This window comes from Ictidomys tridecemlineatus, chromosome 13 (genome assembly GCF_052094955.1).
Source record: "Ictidomys tridecemlineatus isolate mIctTri1 chromosome 13, mIctTri1.hap1, whole genome shotgun sequence".
Lineage (NCBI taxonomy): Eukaryota > Metazoa > Chordata > Mammalia > Rodentia > Sciuridae > Ictidomys > Ictidomys tridecemlineatus.
This window is the reverse complement of record NC_135489.1, coordinates 81,809,066-81,825,223: the sequence shown is the minus strand read 5'-3', so window position 1 is coordinate 81,825,223 and position 16,158 is coordinate 81,809,066. Positions and strand designations below refer to the sequence as shown.

Here is a 16,158-nt window from a genome sequence, read left to right as displayed (position 1 = left end):
CTTGGAATTATTTCCTGAGCTGTAGGAATCCTGTTGAGGAAGTCATTGCTTGTACCTGTATGTAGGGACTGTTGATCTTATGTCTTATTCTAGGAATTGTGAAGTTATCTGTTTTAACATCTATGTCTTTGATCCATTTTAAGTTGACTTTTGTGCAGGATTAGAGATAGGGATCTAGTCTTATTCTTCCTAGTATGGATATCCAGTTCCCACATCAACATTTGTTAAAAATGCTGTCTTTTCTCCAACATATTTTGTCATGCCTTTGTCAATAATTGGTTGACTGTATCTATATGGGTTTGTCTCTGTGTCTTCTACTTTGTCCCATTGGTCAGTGTGTCTGTTTTTATGCCAGTACCATGCATATACCTCTGTAGTGTAATTTGATGCCAGGTATTGTGATGCTTCCAGTATGGTTTTCTTAGAATTACTTTGGCTATTTTGTCTTTCAATAAATTTTAGTAGTTTTTTTCCCTAGTTCTGTAAAGAAAGTCACTGGTGTTTTGGTGGGGATTGCATTGAACTCTATATTGCTTTTGGTAATATGGCCTTTTATCAATATTAATCTGCCTACCCACAAACATGGGAGTTCTTTTCATGGTTTACTATCTTCTTCAATTTCTTTCTTCAGTATTCTAAAATTTTCAGTGTAGAGGTCTTTCTCCATGTTGCTTAGATTATTCCTAGATATTTATTTATTTTTTTAGGTTATTGTGAATGGAATTGTTTTCCTGATTTCTTTTTCAGCTAATTGTTGTATAGGAAAGCTCTTACTTGTTTTTCTGTGTTGATTTTGTATCCTGCTACTTTGCTGCATTTGTTTATTAATCTGTAAGTCTTCTGGTGGAACCTATCAGATCTCCTAAGCTTAGGATCATATTATGTGTAAACAGTGATGATTTGACTTATTTCTTTCTCATTTGCATTTCTTTTATTTCTTTCTCTTGTCTAATTGCTCTGGCTAGAACTTCTGGTACTATATTGAATAAGAATGGAAAGAGTGGAGATCCTTGTCTCATTCTAGATTTTAGAGGAAGAGCTTTCAGTTTTTACCTGTTCACTGTGGTGCTGGATTTGAGTTTATTGTATGTAGTCTTATGATGTTGAGGTAAGTTCCTTCTATCCTTAGTTTTTTTTTCAGTGTTTTCATCATGAATGGGTGCTGAATTTTGTCAAAGGCTTTCTTTACATCTTTTGAAAATGACTGTGATTTTTGTCCTTAATTTTATTCATGTGGTAAATCATATCTCTTCATTTGCATATGTTAAGCCTTGCATCTCTGGAATGAAACCGTCTTGGTTATGATGTGTAATCTTCTTAATGTGTTGTTAAATATGATTTGCTAATACATTTTTAATGATTTTTACATCTGCGCTCATGAGGGATATTAGTCTGTAGTTTTCCTTGCTTGATTTGTTCTTATCTGGTTTTGATATAAAAACTGGCTTCTTTGAATGAAATTGGAAATGTTTCACTCTGTTTCATGAAATAATTTGAGGAACATTATCATTAGTTCTCTGAAGGTCTGGTAGAATATAGTGGAGATCCATTTGGCTCTGGGCTTTTTATCTATTGGAAACCTTTTAATTTCTGCTTCTGTTTCATTGATTGGTTTTGGTCTGTTTAGGTTTTCTATATCTTCCTGGTTCCATTTAGGCAGGTCATTTGTGTCTAGAAATGTATCCATTTCTTTTAGGTTTTCCAATTTATTGGCATATAAGTTTTCAAAGTAGTCTTTTATGATTCTTCAGATTTCTCTGATGCCCGTGGTGATTTCTCCTTTTTCATCTCTAATTTTATTAATTTGGATCTTCTCCCTTTTTCTTTGGATCAGTTTGGCTAAGGGTTTATCTATTTTGCTTGTCTCTTTAAATAACTCTATTGATCCCATGCTTTTTAAGAAATTCAGCATGTCATTGATTCTGGCTTGATTTTAATTATTTCCTTTCTTCCACTGATTTTGGAATTCTTTTGTTCTTTTTTTTCCCCTGTGGTCTTGAGGACCATCATTAGGTTGTCTATTTAAGGATCTTTTGGATTCTCTCATGCAGGTACTCATGGGAATAAACTTTCCTCTTAGACTTGCCTTCATAGTGTCCCAGAGGTTTTGGTATGTTTTATCACTGATCTCATTTCTTTCTAACAATTTTTAATGGTCTCCCCTGACTTTTATCACCTATTCATCATTTAGAAGTGTATTGTTCAATCTCTGTGCATGTGTTTAAATAGTTTCGGTGCCTTTTGTGTGTGTGTGTGTGTGTGTGTGTGTGTGTGTGTGTGTATGTGTGTGTTGATTTCTAACTTTATTCCATTATGATCAGATGAGATGCAAGGAATTTTATATATATATATATATATATATATATATATATATATATATATATATAATTTATTTTCTTAGAGTTGCTTTGTAACCTAAAATGTGATCTGTTTTGGAGGTTTCATGAGTAGCTGAGAAGAAGTGAATACTGCCATTATTGGATGCATTATTCTATATATGTCTATTCATTTGATTTATAATAATTTTAAGTCTGATGAGTCTTTACTGAGCTTGTCTGGATGACCTATCTGTTGGTGGGAGAAGTGTGTTGAAATTACCTGGTATTATCGTACTGGAGTCTCTGAATCCTTAAGTTGAGTTGTATCTGTTTTATGTAATCATGTGCATAAATATTTACTATCATTAGACTTTGTTGGATTGTTCCGTTTACCAGTATGAAGTGACCTTATTTGTCTCTTCTGATTAATTTTGGCTTGGAGTCTGCTTTGTCAAATATAAAAGTAGCTATTCCTGCTTGTTTTCAGGCTTCATTTGTAATATATGTATGTCTTCCTATAAGGTGAGTCTTGCAAAGAACATGTAATTGGATCTTGTTGTTTCAGCCATTATGCCACCCTATGCCTCCTAATTGGAAAGTTGAGACCATTTATCTTCATTATTATTATATAGAAAGCTTTATTAATTTCTGCCATTTTGATTTATTTTTGATGTTTAATTTGGTCATGTTTCTAATTTGCTTAGATGTTTTTCAAGTGAGATTTGACTATTTGAGTGCTTTGGGGTCTGTTTTTTATTTCTTTTGTTTGTAGTATGTAAGAATTTTCTGTAGTGGTGGCTTAGTAGTCATGGATTCTTTTAATTTTGCTCAACTACTTCATCTTCAACTCTGAAGCATAGCTCTGCAGGATATAGTAATCATGGTTGATGATTATTTTATTTCACATTCATTCCACACTCTCCTTGATTTTAGAATTTGCTGAAAAATTAGAATAATTATGATTGGCTTTCCTCTAAATGTGACATTTTCCTCTGAGGCTTTCAATATATTTTTTTAATAGTTTTTTTTTATTTGTAGATGAACACAATACCTTTATTTTATTTGTTTTTATTTTTTTATGTGGTGACAGAGATTGAACCCAGTGCCTCACACATGCTAGGCAACCACTGTACCTACCACTGAGCCCCAGCCCCAGCCCCGAGGCTTTCAATATTTTATTCTTGCTCTGTATGTTAGTCATTTTAATTATAACATGTCTTGGAGAAATTATTTTTGTGTGGGGCTGTTCTGGTGATTGACCTCAGGGCACTTTACCACTAAGCCACATCCCTAGCTCTATTTTTTGTGTTTTATTTAGAGACAGGGTCTCTCTGAGTTGCTTAGCACCTCACCATTGCAGAGACTGGCTTTGAACTCACAATCTTTTTGCCTCAGCCTACTGTATCCTCCTTGGGCTGCATAATAAATGTTTGGTTAGCAGGCATCAGCATCACTGTACATTTCCATCAAAGCTCTTGGGTGACCATGTACATTGTCAGTGAGTAGGAATCTTTTTTGTTTTTAATCCTGAGCAATAGTTCTTAACAGTAGATTGGGTTTAATGATGTTGTAGACAGATGTGTTGTCATTCAGACTTTGTTGTTCTATTTATAAAGCACAGGCAGAGATTTAATATAATTCTTCAAGGGCCCTAGGAGTTTTGAAGTGGTCAAAAGTGAGCATTGGATTCGACCACCAATTGCATTATTCCCTAACAAGAGAGTCAGCCTGTCCTTTGAATCTTTGAAGTCAGAAAATGACTTTGCTTTTCTATGAAAATCCTAGATGACCACTTCTTTCAGGAGAAGGGTGTTTCATCTGTGTTTGGAGACCTGCTGGCAGTGTAGCCACCTTTCTGAGGGGTCAGAGCTGGATCTTCTGGGTAACTTGCAGCAGCTTCTTCATCAACACTTGCTGCCTCACCTTCATGCTGTGGAGATGTCTTCTTTCCTTAAACCTTATGAACCATTCTGGGCTAGTTTCAGACTTTTCTTCCAGAGCTTCCTAACCCCTCAGCTTTCAGTGGATTGAAGAGAGATAGGGCCTTGCTCTGGATTAGGATTAAGGATTGTTGTAGCTGGCTTGAATTTTTTTTCCCATCCAGACAACTAGAACTTTATCTATGTCAGTAATGAGGCTCTTTGACTTTCATATCGTTTGTTTATTCATTGGAGTAGTACTGTGAATTTCCTTTAAGAATTTTCTCTTTGCATCCACAACTTTTGTCCAAGAGACCTAACTTCTGGTTTTTCTTAGTTTTCAACATGCCTTCCTAAGCTGTGCTTCAGTGTAAGCAATGTGTGCATGATTCGTATTTTCATTTGAATGCTTAGAGGGCATTGTAGGATTATTAATTGGCCTAATTTCAATTTGTGTCCCAGTTAAGTTTGCTTGTCTTATAAAAGCTTGTTTTGTGGTGACCCAAAATAATAACATCTGAAATCACTGATCACAGATCAGCTTAACAGATGTAAGTGCTGAGAAGGTTCAAAATGTGATAATTACCAAAAGGTGGCACAGAGACCCATAGTGAGCATATGCATTTGAGAAAATGGCACCGATAAGACTTTTTGGCACAAGTTGTTACAAACCTTCAATTTGGAAAAAGTGTGTTATTTATTAAATAAAACAGTGAGACAATTAAATAATACTATATGTAAATATATATGAATATATAAAAACAAATACATGTATATTTTTTCCTATTTATTCATACTGTGGATCTTAGGAACCTCAGTATATGATTTTTTTTTAATTGAGAACTTTTACCTTTCACTTAAAGGGAGTACTTTATGGCTTTTCTATCTGAATTGTCAGCATCACTTCTCTTATAGTTTGTGGCCATTGTTAAGTAAAATAGGGGCTACTTGAACATTAACAGCTTGTCTGTAACAGTTCATCTCAAAACTGAGCCCCTAAGTGACTAATATTGTGTTGTGTATACAGTGTGGTTACTCTGGGGAAAAAGGAAATGTGTTAGAACCAGAGTTAGGTCTTCATGTCTGGGGTGAGATGGAACAGGACAAAGCAAGGTTTCATCATACAACTCAAGTAGTGCATAATTTAAAACTTAAGAATTCTTGTTTATTTCTGGAATTTTCTACTTAATATTTTTGGACTGTCATGACTGTGGGTAACAAACAGTGCAAAATGAAAGTGTGGATTAGGAGCTATGCACCTGCCCAGTAGTGGGATTGCTGGGCCTTGTTAGTTGTTTTGAGGAACCTCCCTGTACTTCTCCATGATGTCTGTACTAATTTGCATTCTTATTCATAGAGCTCAAGAATTCCCTTTTCTTCATTTGCTATCATTTATTTTTTAATTTTTTTTAAAAGATTTTATTTATTTATTTTTTTAGTTGTCAGCAGACACAACATCTTTGTTTGTATGTGGTGCTGAGGATCAAACCCGGGCCGCACGCAAGCCAGGCGAGCGCACTACCACTTGAGCCACATCCCCAGCCCATCATTTATTTTTGATAATAGCCATTTTAACTGGTGTGAGGTGATACAAAAATTATAATTTTGTATTTTCCCTGATGATTAGTGATACTGAAAATTTTTTCATATACTTGTTAACATTTTATACATCTTTTTATGAGAAGCTTTTGTTAACATCCTTTGCCATTTTTTTAGTCAGATTATTTATTCTTTTGCCATTGTTTGTGTCTCTATATATTTTGCACATTAACCCCTTACTGGTTATATAGTTTACACATATTTTTGCCCATTTTGCAGGTTGTCTCTTTACTCTTTTGATTATTTTCTTTGTTATGTAGAAGCTGTTAGTTTGAAGTAATTCCATTTGTCTATTTTTCCTTTAGGTAATATTCTTGTTTTAAAAACTTAGTAAGTGGTTATTATTCTGTGTATCTTTCTGTAAATACATGTTTCATTCAGTGGATTTATCTGTATTTATACTCTTAATTCTTTTCTTTCTTGTGTGTGTGTGTGTGTGTTGTGTGTGTGTGACTTTGTTGAATAACTGTTGCCTAATTTTATTTTTTCTTTTTGATGTATATTTAGATTACTTTTAGTTATTTGCCGTTCTGCATATGCTCTTTTGAATGCTATCTTGAGTATTTTTTTGTTACATGATAGAGATTTTCTGTATACCTGAGAACTGATGGACTGTATGATATGTGACTTGTTAGCTCCAGTTCTCACTCCCCTGGGAAGTGGGTGAGTTCATGTTCCCCAGCTCTAGCCATACTTGATATCATATGTGGTCATAATTAATCTATAATGGATTAAAAAGAGAGTAGATAGCCACATGTATGCCTTGTATACCCCCTCATTTATGAGTCTAAGGTGGTGGTGGGAAGGTAGAATGAATGTGAGAACAAAGGTGCTGGCACCACACTGTAGTCATTTATGCTTATATGACTGTGTTTATTTGTATTTTTAGTGAATAATTACGTTCAAATTTCTTAGTTTTCCTATCTACTAGAATAACTGCTGGTATCATCCAAACACGGTCTCTTACTTTAAGAATGTGAAGGGGTCCTGAAGCTAGAAAGCTTGAAAAGTGTTGCTTTAAACATGTAATAGCTGTACAAAAAACCAATATTTTATTCTTGTTGAGAGTAGTCATCAGGAAGGAAAACAAAGGTAATTTAGTTCCTTTAATAGATGAAAAAATTAGTTGACTTCTAAAGTTTCGTATTAATTTTAAATAAATTTTCCATTATTTGCCTTAAAATTTGTTTAAAACAAGATTATATTTGTAAATAAAATACTTTGCAGGTGCTGATCTTAAAGAAAGAGCCAAAATGCATGCCAGTGAAGTTGGACCTTTTGTCTCCAAAATAAGAGTGGTGATTAATGACATAGGTAAGCATAATTAAATTTTCCTTTTAGCATGCCAAAGATGATCTTCAATGTCAGACATAAATAGTTGCATATTGTCTTTATGTATAAACTTTGGTCATATACTTATATTATTACTCATGGCTAATAACTGGCTAATTTATTTGTTATTTATTTACTTTTAATGTTGATAGCAGCTTTATTCAAAATTGCCAAAAATTGGAAATAAATGATTGAACAGACACACAAACTATATATCCATACTAACACAGCATCCTTAGCAGTTGAAAAGAATAAACTGATATGTGCAACAACATGGATGACTGTCAGACAGTATGTTGAGCAAAATGAGCTAGATACAAAAGACTGCATACAATATGACTATATGCATAAGAAATTCAAAGGCTTGTGAAACATTTTACTCTTAAATCAAAATGCTGGTTATATCTAAGGGAATTGGTTACTGACAGAAAGAAATGAGCAAAATCAGTTCTAAAAAAATCTGATTAGTGCATTATAGTTATGCATAATGGTGAGGTTCATTTTGACATATTCATATATGTCATGTTTAATTTAAAAAATTATGTGAAATATTTTATAATTACAGATACCTCATATGTATATCTTTTAAATAACTGCCTACACAAAAAATTTAGGGATTTGTATTTTTTTGTTTTTTATATAAATATGGTCATACTATTTCCTTAGAATTATAGTACATGTAGCAGTGTACTTTATTGTTATCAATTTTCAATTTTACTATTACATATTAATGTAATGTTAGCTAAGATTTTTAATCATTTCTTCATTTAATGAACATTGTAGGTTTTAAAAATTTTTTCACTGTTTTTGTTATTTACACTCAATCAGTGAATGACCTTTAATGTGGGGACAAGTGCATCAAGTACTGCATACATGCCATATGTTAAGGGCATTGGAGTGGCAGGCCACTCTTCTGGTGCTGGGCATGTGAGTGGCAGACCGCTTACTCACTAGGCACATCTCTGGGTGTGAAACTGTGTTGCGGTCCCTATGCTTGTTCCACAGCCTGCTCCTTGATTAGTTGCTGTAAGGGCAGTTAGCAAAAATTTTATTGGTGGGCTGGGGATGTGGCTCAAGCGGTAGCGCACTTGCCTGGCATGCGTGCGGCCTGGGTTCGATCCTCAGCACCACATGCAAAACAAAGATGTTGTGTCCACTGAGAACTAAAAAATAAATATTAAAAATTCTCTCTCTCTCTCTCTCTCTCTCTCTCCTCTCTTCTCTCTTAAAAAAAACCCAAAAACTTGTATTGGTGGCTGCCTGTAATCTGCTTAGCTACTGTCTGAGTATATATACATGGTAACTGCGCAATAAAATCAGACCTGCTTCCTGCTTGGTCTCTGGAGGTCTTGATCAGGGACTTCATAGCCACTCTCTCCTCTACTCTGTTCTGTGGACCTCCTCGCTAGACAAGAGAGAGCTTTTACATAAGAGATATTTTTGCATAGACACAGAGTCTTAAACATGAAGTTGCTATTCCAAGTATCATTTGTTAATTTTTTATTTTGTAAGTCCTATCAAATTGTATCCCACAAATATAATAATTTATTTATTACAAATTTATTGGTACATTATAATTATATATAATAGTAGGATTCATTATGCCATATTCTTATATATGCATGATTTGATCAGTCTCATCCTCCCTAATCTTCCCTTGTGTTCCACTCCTCCCGCTCCCTTCTCTTTGTCAAGAGAAAAGGTCAGCCAAACATATTAATTTGAAATTTTTCAACTAAGACATGCTTTCCCCCTCTGTAAGTTGTCTTTTCACATCCTTCATCCTTTTGTAGGATTATTTAATAAATATTTATTTTAAAGACTTTTCAGGCCACGTTGCTGGGGATCAAACTGGGTCCTCTGGTGTGACAGGCAAGTGTGCTACCACTGAGTTATAACTCAAGCCCTAAAAGAATTTTGTGTGTTAATCTTTTGTTCAGTGTGTTACAGATAATGTCTTTTAATGTACCACCCTAAATTGAGTTTATTAGCTTTAAATTTAAAACTTTTAGTATGTGGACAATTCAAGGTTCCCATCTTTATTCTTTTTCCTTGAAGATTTTCTTTGTTGATTCTCATACTTTAGTTTTTCCAGATGAATTTAGTACTTAAAAAAATTTTTTTAAAGCAAAGCAAAGAGGGAAAAAATATTCCATTGGGTCTTTGATTGGAATGCCACAAAACTCGGACATTTTTATGATACTGAAACCTTTCCAAACATGGTATGCATGGCTCCTGTTTTGGAGGTTCATTCATTTGGGGTGGTGCTCTCATTCATTTTAAAATGACTTCAAGGAAGTTTAATGTTGTTTTTTTTTTACATTGGTCTTGTTCTTCTCCCCCTCACCCCTAGTATTTATTTCTAGTTATTTTCTTAAGCATTTATGCCTTTAAATGTGATCTTCCTCCTACTTTTATAGCAATCTTATTATCATAGGTCCATAGGACAGTTACTGAATTTTTATGTAGTTATTTTATATCAGTCCAGCTTAGTAATAACTTGCATTATTGCTCTTCCTTAATTTGTATTTTCCACATGAAGTGTTCATTGCCTTATCAATCATTATCAATGAATAAAGCATTTTTATCTTTTATTTTCCCACATTTTTATTAGTGCCTTATAATTATACGTAATAGTGAGAGTCATTGTTACATATTTGTACATGCACATGATCCCAATAATTTAATCTTACATATTTTAATACATATATATTTTTACATTGACTAAGACCCTTTATAATATTCATTTGTTGCAACCTTATCTGTTTTAATTTTGATGAGATTGTTAATGTTTTTTAGTTGAGGAAAAAATGTCAAAGTTTGCCAAATGCTTTTAAAATGTCAGTTAGTATTTATTAGAATTTAGCTCAACTAGCCTTTAATATACAGAGTTATCTTAATAATTGACTTACCAAGGCTACGCTGTCCTGGTATGACTAGAATAAGCCCTACCTGATCATTGTGATTAGGGGTGGAAGTGGTTTTTAATATGGATTCAATTTTGAATATTTCTGGTGTAATCACAAATGAGATTGTTTTAATTTTGTTTTTTTGGTTACTCTTTTCTGGTTTGTTAAAAAAGTTTATTTTGTTCATAGAGCATGGTAAAGCTTTCCATCTTTTCCTGTGTGGTGTAGAGAAGTACTTTCTTACTTAACTGGCTGGTGGAATTTGTTTCCTCTTGGGGCCCAGTGTGGTTTTATTAGTATCGTTACTCTCTACCCCTCTTTTTTTGGCTAAAATTTAAAGTTTTTTGTGTTGATTTGCATAGTGGTCATGGACTTAATTGCCTCTTCCTCCTGATCTGTGTCCTGTGCTGGTTTGGTCTTAGGCCCCTCCCTGCTTCTTTTTCCAGCTTAAACCTCAGGTTCAGATTCTCCTGAGACAGATAATGAATTTAGTTTAATGTCGATCAGAGAGCTCAGTCTTGGAAGTAAAATTTCATGTTCCCTGTAACTTTTTAAATATTGGATTTTAAATTAAGATTGGTCTCATTGTTTAAGTCACCCTAATGTTTTTTCCAGAATCTCCATTTATGGTTTCTGAACTTGGAACTCATCTTTGCAGCAGCATTTTTTTTTTCTGTGATATAATATAGCTTTTATCCTCTACTTCTTGATCTAGTCTCCTTTTATTCTCCAAGAGCTCTTCAGTATTTCTTAATAATATTTCATTATTGCCACATTTTGGTAGATTTAAAAATTTTAAGGTATCTCTTGTGATGTTCAGTGAGATTTTGAAAGGCATGTAGAAACTTAAGTACCTTGCTCTAACCTACTTTTTTTGATACTGGGAATTGAATCTAGGGGCTCTTAACTACTGAGACATATCCCTAGGGCTGCCCCCCTACCTTTTTTCCCCCTAGCCCCTTTTATATTTTATTTAGAGTCTCACTAAGTTTCTTAGGGCCTTACTAAGTTGCTGAGTCTGGCTTTGAACTTGTGATCCTTCTGCCCTAGCCTCTTGAGCCACTGGGATTACAGGCAAGTGGCCACTGTGCTCAGCCTAATATGTGAAAACTAGAGGCAGGCGAACTTTCTTAAAAGAAGTTAAACGATAGGCTCTGCAGGCAACGTGATTCTTTTGAAGCTACTCAACTTTGACATTACAGTGTAAAAGGTAGCTCAGATCATGTTTGAACATTTGTATAAGCAAATGTACATGGCTCTTTTTGCAGTAAAGTTTTATGCATACTGAAGTTTTAATTTCATAAAATTTTCGTGTGTCATAAAATAGTATTTACATTTTTTGTTAGCTATTTAAAATATAAAAAGCATTTATAGCTCATAGTGTGTACTAGAATGAAATTAAGCACTGACCACCCTCCCTTTTTAAATCTCAGTTTTCTTCTTCTTTTTTTTTAAAGGGAGAGGGAGACGGAGGGAGGGAGGGAGGGAGGGAGGGAGAGAGAGAGAGAGAGAGAGAGAGAGAGAGAGAGAGAGAGAGAGAGAGAGAGAACTGTTTAATATTTATTTTTTAGTTTTTGGTGGATACAATATCTTTATTTTATTTTTATGTGGTGCTGAGGATCGAACCCAGTGCCCTGCACATGCTAGGCGAGCGCGCTACCACTTAAGCCATATCCCCAGCCCAAATCTCAGTTTTCTTCTAATTTCTTTATTTTTCCTCATTTGAAATTAATTCTACCTTCCATTCTTTTAATTTGTTTAGTTTTAAAATTGATCGGTTTCCAGTTCTAACTTGGACAGCTTGCTTCATGGTTAGCTCAGGAAATTTTCATTGTTATTTGGAGACTTAAGGGTTTTAAGTCCTTTATATTCTGTGGTAGGGAGCTTAAGATATTACACTTAGGTATTTGCATTCTTGGTAAAATTTAGGAACCAGAATGGAGCATAAAACTTGCTAATGAGTAGATGGATAGAAGAAGTAGGAAGAAAAAACAAAACAACAAGTTCCTATAGTCTTAAAAAATGGAAGGACAGGGCTGGGGATATAGTTCAGTTGGTAGAATGTTTGCCTGCCATGACAAGGACCTGGGTTCAATCCCCAGTGCCACCAAAAAACAAAAACAAAAACAAAAAAAAAAGAGAAAAAAGAAGCATACAAATTAAGAACAAACTAAGTAAGATGCTGTTGAAATATGGCTAATGGTTACCATTAATATCAGTCAGTTAAACTTGCTATTAAAGTTAAAATCCCCAGTTATGTGTTGTTAATAATGGCAACATCTTGTGTAGCTATTTTTGTACCAGAAGATTGCTAACCAAAAGAAAGGGATAGGTAAAAAAAAGTCATTATTAATGAGTTACTATATATGATGAAAGGTTATTTTTCAGGAAGCATAACCCTAAGCCTGTGTATATACAGATAAAATGATACGGAAAAATTGGCTAATTTATTATCATCAGTGAAATTATAATCATTGTGGATAATTTCAACTCATCTCCTTCAATTTATCATGAGGTTAATACTACAAAGTTAATAAAGATAATGATTTAAACATGGTTGCCAAGTTTGGTTTAATGAACTCTTAACCCCAGATCAGAGAAAACTATTGTTCTCATGAATACAAAAAATGTGTTATCCAGCCCCCAAAGTTTGTTAAATTTCAGAAAATTGATACACAGAGACCACGTTTGCTGTTCACAATATAGGCAAGTTAGAAACAAAATATGCCAACATACAAAACCAAATATTTGTCAATTTAAAAGAAACTATTAATTAGCTCATGAGCCAGAGGAGGAACTGTAGAGGGGGAAAAAGAATTCTAAGCATAAATCAGTAGGCCGAACATGGTAATGCATCTTGTAATCCCATTGACTCTGGAGGCAGAGGCAAGAGGGATGCAAGTTTGAGGAAAGCTGTAGCATCTTAGTGATACCGTGTCTCAAAATAAAAATAAAAATAACTGGGGTATAGTTCAGTGGCAAAGGATCCTGGGTTAAATCCCCACTACTGAGAGAAAAAAGAAGAAGGGGAAGAAGAGGATTGATTGTTGTATATTCAATACATGAGATTTGGCCAAAGAGTTACTTGAGGGAAATTCACAATCTTGAATTCATATGTTAATAAGAGAAAAATCAGTGACAATAAATAACTAAGCTTTACCTTAAAAAGTTATCTTGAAAAGTTGTAAACCCAAGAAAGTTCAGGGAACTTTCAGAGGCAAGAAGACAGATATATATTAGAGAGGAACAAATTCTCAGCCAAGCCCTTTCAAGGGAGTACAGTGCACTTAATAATACATACACTGCATATGAAAAAAAGACAAGATTATAGACAGTGTAGAGACTGTGAAGATAAAAAGAAAATGTCTTGAGAAAATTGTGCCAGTAAACATGAAATTTTGGTTTCAGTGGGTTGGGTATATAGCTCAGTTGGTAGAGTGTTTACCTAGCATGCACAAGTCTCTGGGTTCAACCAGCACCAGAAAACCAAACCAAAACAGAACAAAAGCAAACAACAACAACAACAACAACAACAGGAAGAAATCTTGGGCTAGAATAGTTTTAAATGTTGAAGATGTACATTTCAGGCATTTTGCTGAACTTGCAAAGAACAGATCATTACAATCTTATATAAATGATTCTACAGTCAAGTCTAGTGAGAATTTACTTCTAAACTCATCTTTTCACATCATTTTATACCTGTGTACCCTTTATACCTAAGTATAAAAGAAACAGTGGGAGAAAGGAATATGAGGAACTCATCTATATGAGTATAGATGAAATCTAGGTGGTAGTCAAAAAAGACCAAGGAATGTAAGGGTGGTTTCTATTTGAAAGAATTAATTTTATTTATGATATTTAGCAATTAAGATAAAGCATAGATTGAGAAAAAAACATTTGAGAAATATCAACAGGTATTCATGAAAAAAAGCTCACAATTAATTAGAAATAGAAGGAAACTCATTAGCCCTGTGAAAAGCATCTGTGAAATGTTAGAGGCCATTTTCTAAAATCAGTAATGAGGTAGGAGACCACTCCCATCACCATCTCTGTCCAGTTCTGTTCTGAAGTCTTGTCTGTATAGAAAGGTAAGTAAAGACTGAAAATGAAGAAGTGACACTGTCCTGAGTCCTCTACATCAAAAAGCTAAAAGGATCAACTGGGTACAGTGGGACACACCTGCATTCTCCTTACTCAGAAAGCTTTGGCAGGAGGATTGTAAGTTTGAGGCCAGCCTAGGAGACTTAGTGAGACCCTGCCTCCAAATTTAGTTTTTTAAAAAAGAACTAGGAATGTGAGGTTCTGGGTTCAATCTTTGACGTCGCAAAAACAAAAACAAAAACCCCTGCAAATTCTCATCATTGATTTAGTGAGGAACATGAGCAAAAAGCAATCCCAAATAGCCAACTACTTCTACTAAAGTAGGAGGAAATGAGGAGGTCTTATCTTATTAGTACTCAAGACTTATTTTAATGACATAGAAATTAAGGTGACACATTATTTGCATTGTGATAGACAGGTGGCTCTGGGGAACAAATTTGGGATCTGTGCAGGTAAAAGAAGATGAGAGGCACAGTTGGGATTGTAGACATGCTTTATTCAGAGGCAGCAGCCACCCCCAGCCTGAGTCTTTGCATAGGCCTTTATTATATGCAGGCCAAACAAAGAAGACACAGCGCCAACAGGTTACATCTGCATGCTCATGAGCAGATGTTTGTGACCTTGGGTCCATATTGCTGAATGGAAGTGTTTATGACCTGGACTGTATACTAAAACATAGCTGGTCAGAAATCTCAGTAAAGAAGCCTAACTGTGTAGCCATCTTGGACCTGACCCACAAACATAGAACTCCAAAACAGATCCACCCAAGTAGGGAAACTTAGATATGACAGAGGTAGCGATGTGGATTGCTAGAGAATGGCAGACTTATTAAGTAATTAATGGCAAAGTTATTAAATAAATAATTAATTATGAAAAAACACATAAAAGGAAAGATTGATAAATTCTACCAAATTAAACTTAAGTAACCTGTTCTTCAAAAATTACTGTACATAAAATAGAGTCACAAACTGGGAGAAAATACTTGAAACAGGTGCTAAAGGATTTGTGTATATACATTTGCACAGAGGAATGGACACTCAATGAGACCACAGCCTTGTGGTCAGTAAGAGGGCACCACAGAAAGGACTTCACACTAGAGCAGGAGAAGGGGGTGAACCTGGAATGATGATTAGCCTCATTAGTAATTGTGGAAGTACAAAGTAAGACACAGTGGAAGGCTGTTCTTTCCATAGCATTATCCAGAAATGTTTAAACTTGGTACTGCTAAGAGCTCATGAGGAAGCAGATCACCAGGAAGAACATTTGATACACTTCCAAAGGGAGATAAATTGGTCAAGTTGCTTAGGGAACCAGGTTGATATTGCCTTACATATTAGAATGTCCACATTTCATGAAACTTTGTAGTTTACTTTTTAGGGGGCATTTACCTAGAGGGGTGACTTTAAGCCTTTTTGCTAACCCCACAGTAAGAAAGAAATCTACAGTTTGGCCCGTTGAACACATAGTGCTGGGTGAGTATCAAAACTCATGTTCTTTTCTTTGTGTACTACAGTTGATGCTACCCTATGCTATTTTTTTTAAAGCCTAATTTTGATCTACTAATGAAGGCTTGGTATTTGGATTTGAAAATACATTGGTCTATAGACATTTTTGTATATGTGTCCTAGGGATGCTTACATTGTTAATAGCAGAAAGATGACAACATCCAAATCTCCATGACTGGAGAATGAGTGAATGTTTTTTGTATATTTGTACAATTAGATACTAGTCAGCATTGCATATAAATGAATAATATACCCATGTAAGAGTATGGATGAATATTTGAAGCAATATGATCTTTTTTATAAACAGCATGGAAAATTAAACAGTTTATAGTTTGTGGATGTGTAAATGAAATCACACTTGTACATAAGAAAAATTCGAAAAAGATGAACACGGGTTTGGCAAGTGTTGGTTTCCTTTGGGTTTGGGAAGGCAGGTGAAGAGAGCAAATGGACAAAAAAGTATTAGTTCTGACCT

At 34.6% G+C, this 16,158-nt stretch overlaps 1 protein-coding gene across 1 annotated transcript in view; it reads left to right on the top strand.

The window, feature by feature from the left end:
• Positions 1 to 16,158, top strand: part of LOC144369714 (methylglutaconyl-CoA hydratase, mitochondrial-like) — a 54,066-nt gene that overhangs the window by 21,532 nt on the left and 16,376 nt on the right. Inside the window, exon 3 of the mRNA XM_078029834.1 lies at positions 7,064 to 7,150. Within this exon, the coding sequence (XP_077885960.1) occupies positions 7,064 to 7,150 (87 nt within the window). The remainder of the gene's footprint in view (positions 1 to 7,063; positions 7,151 to 16,158) is intronic.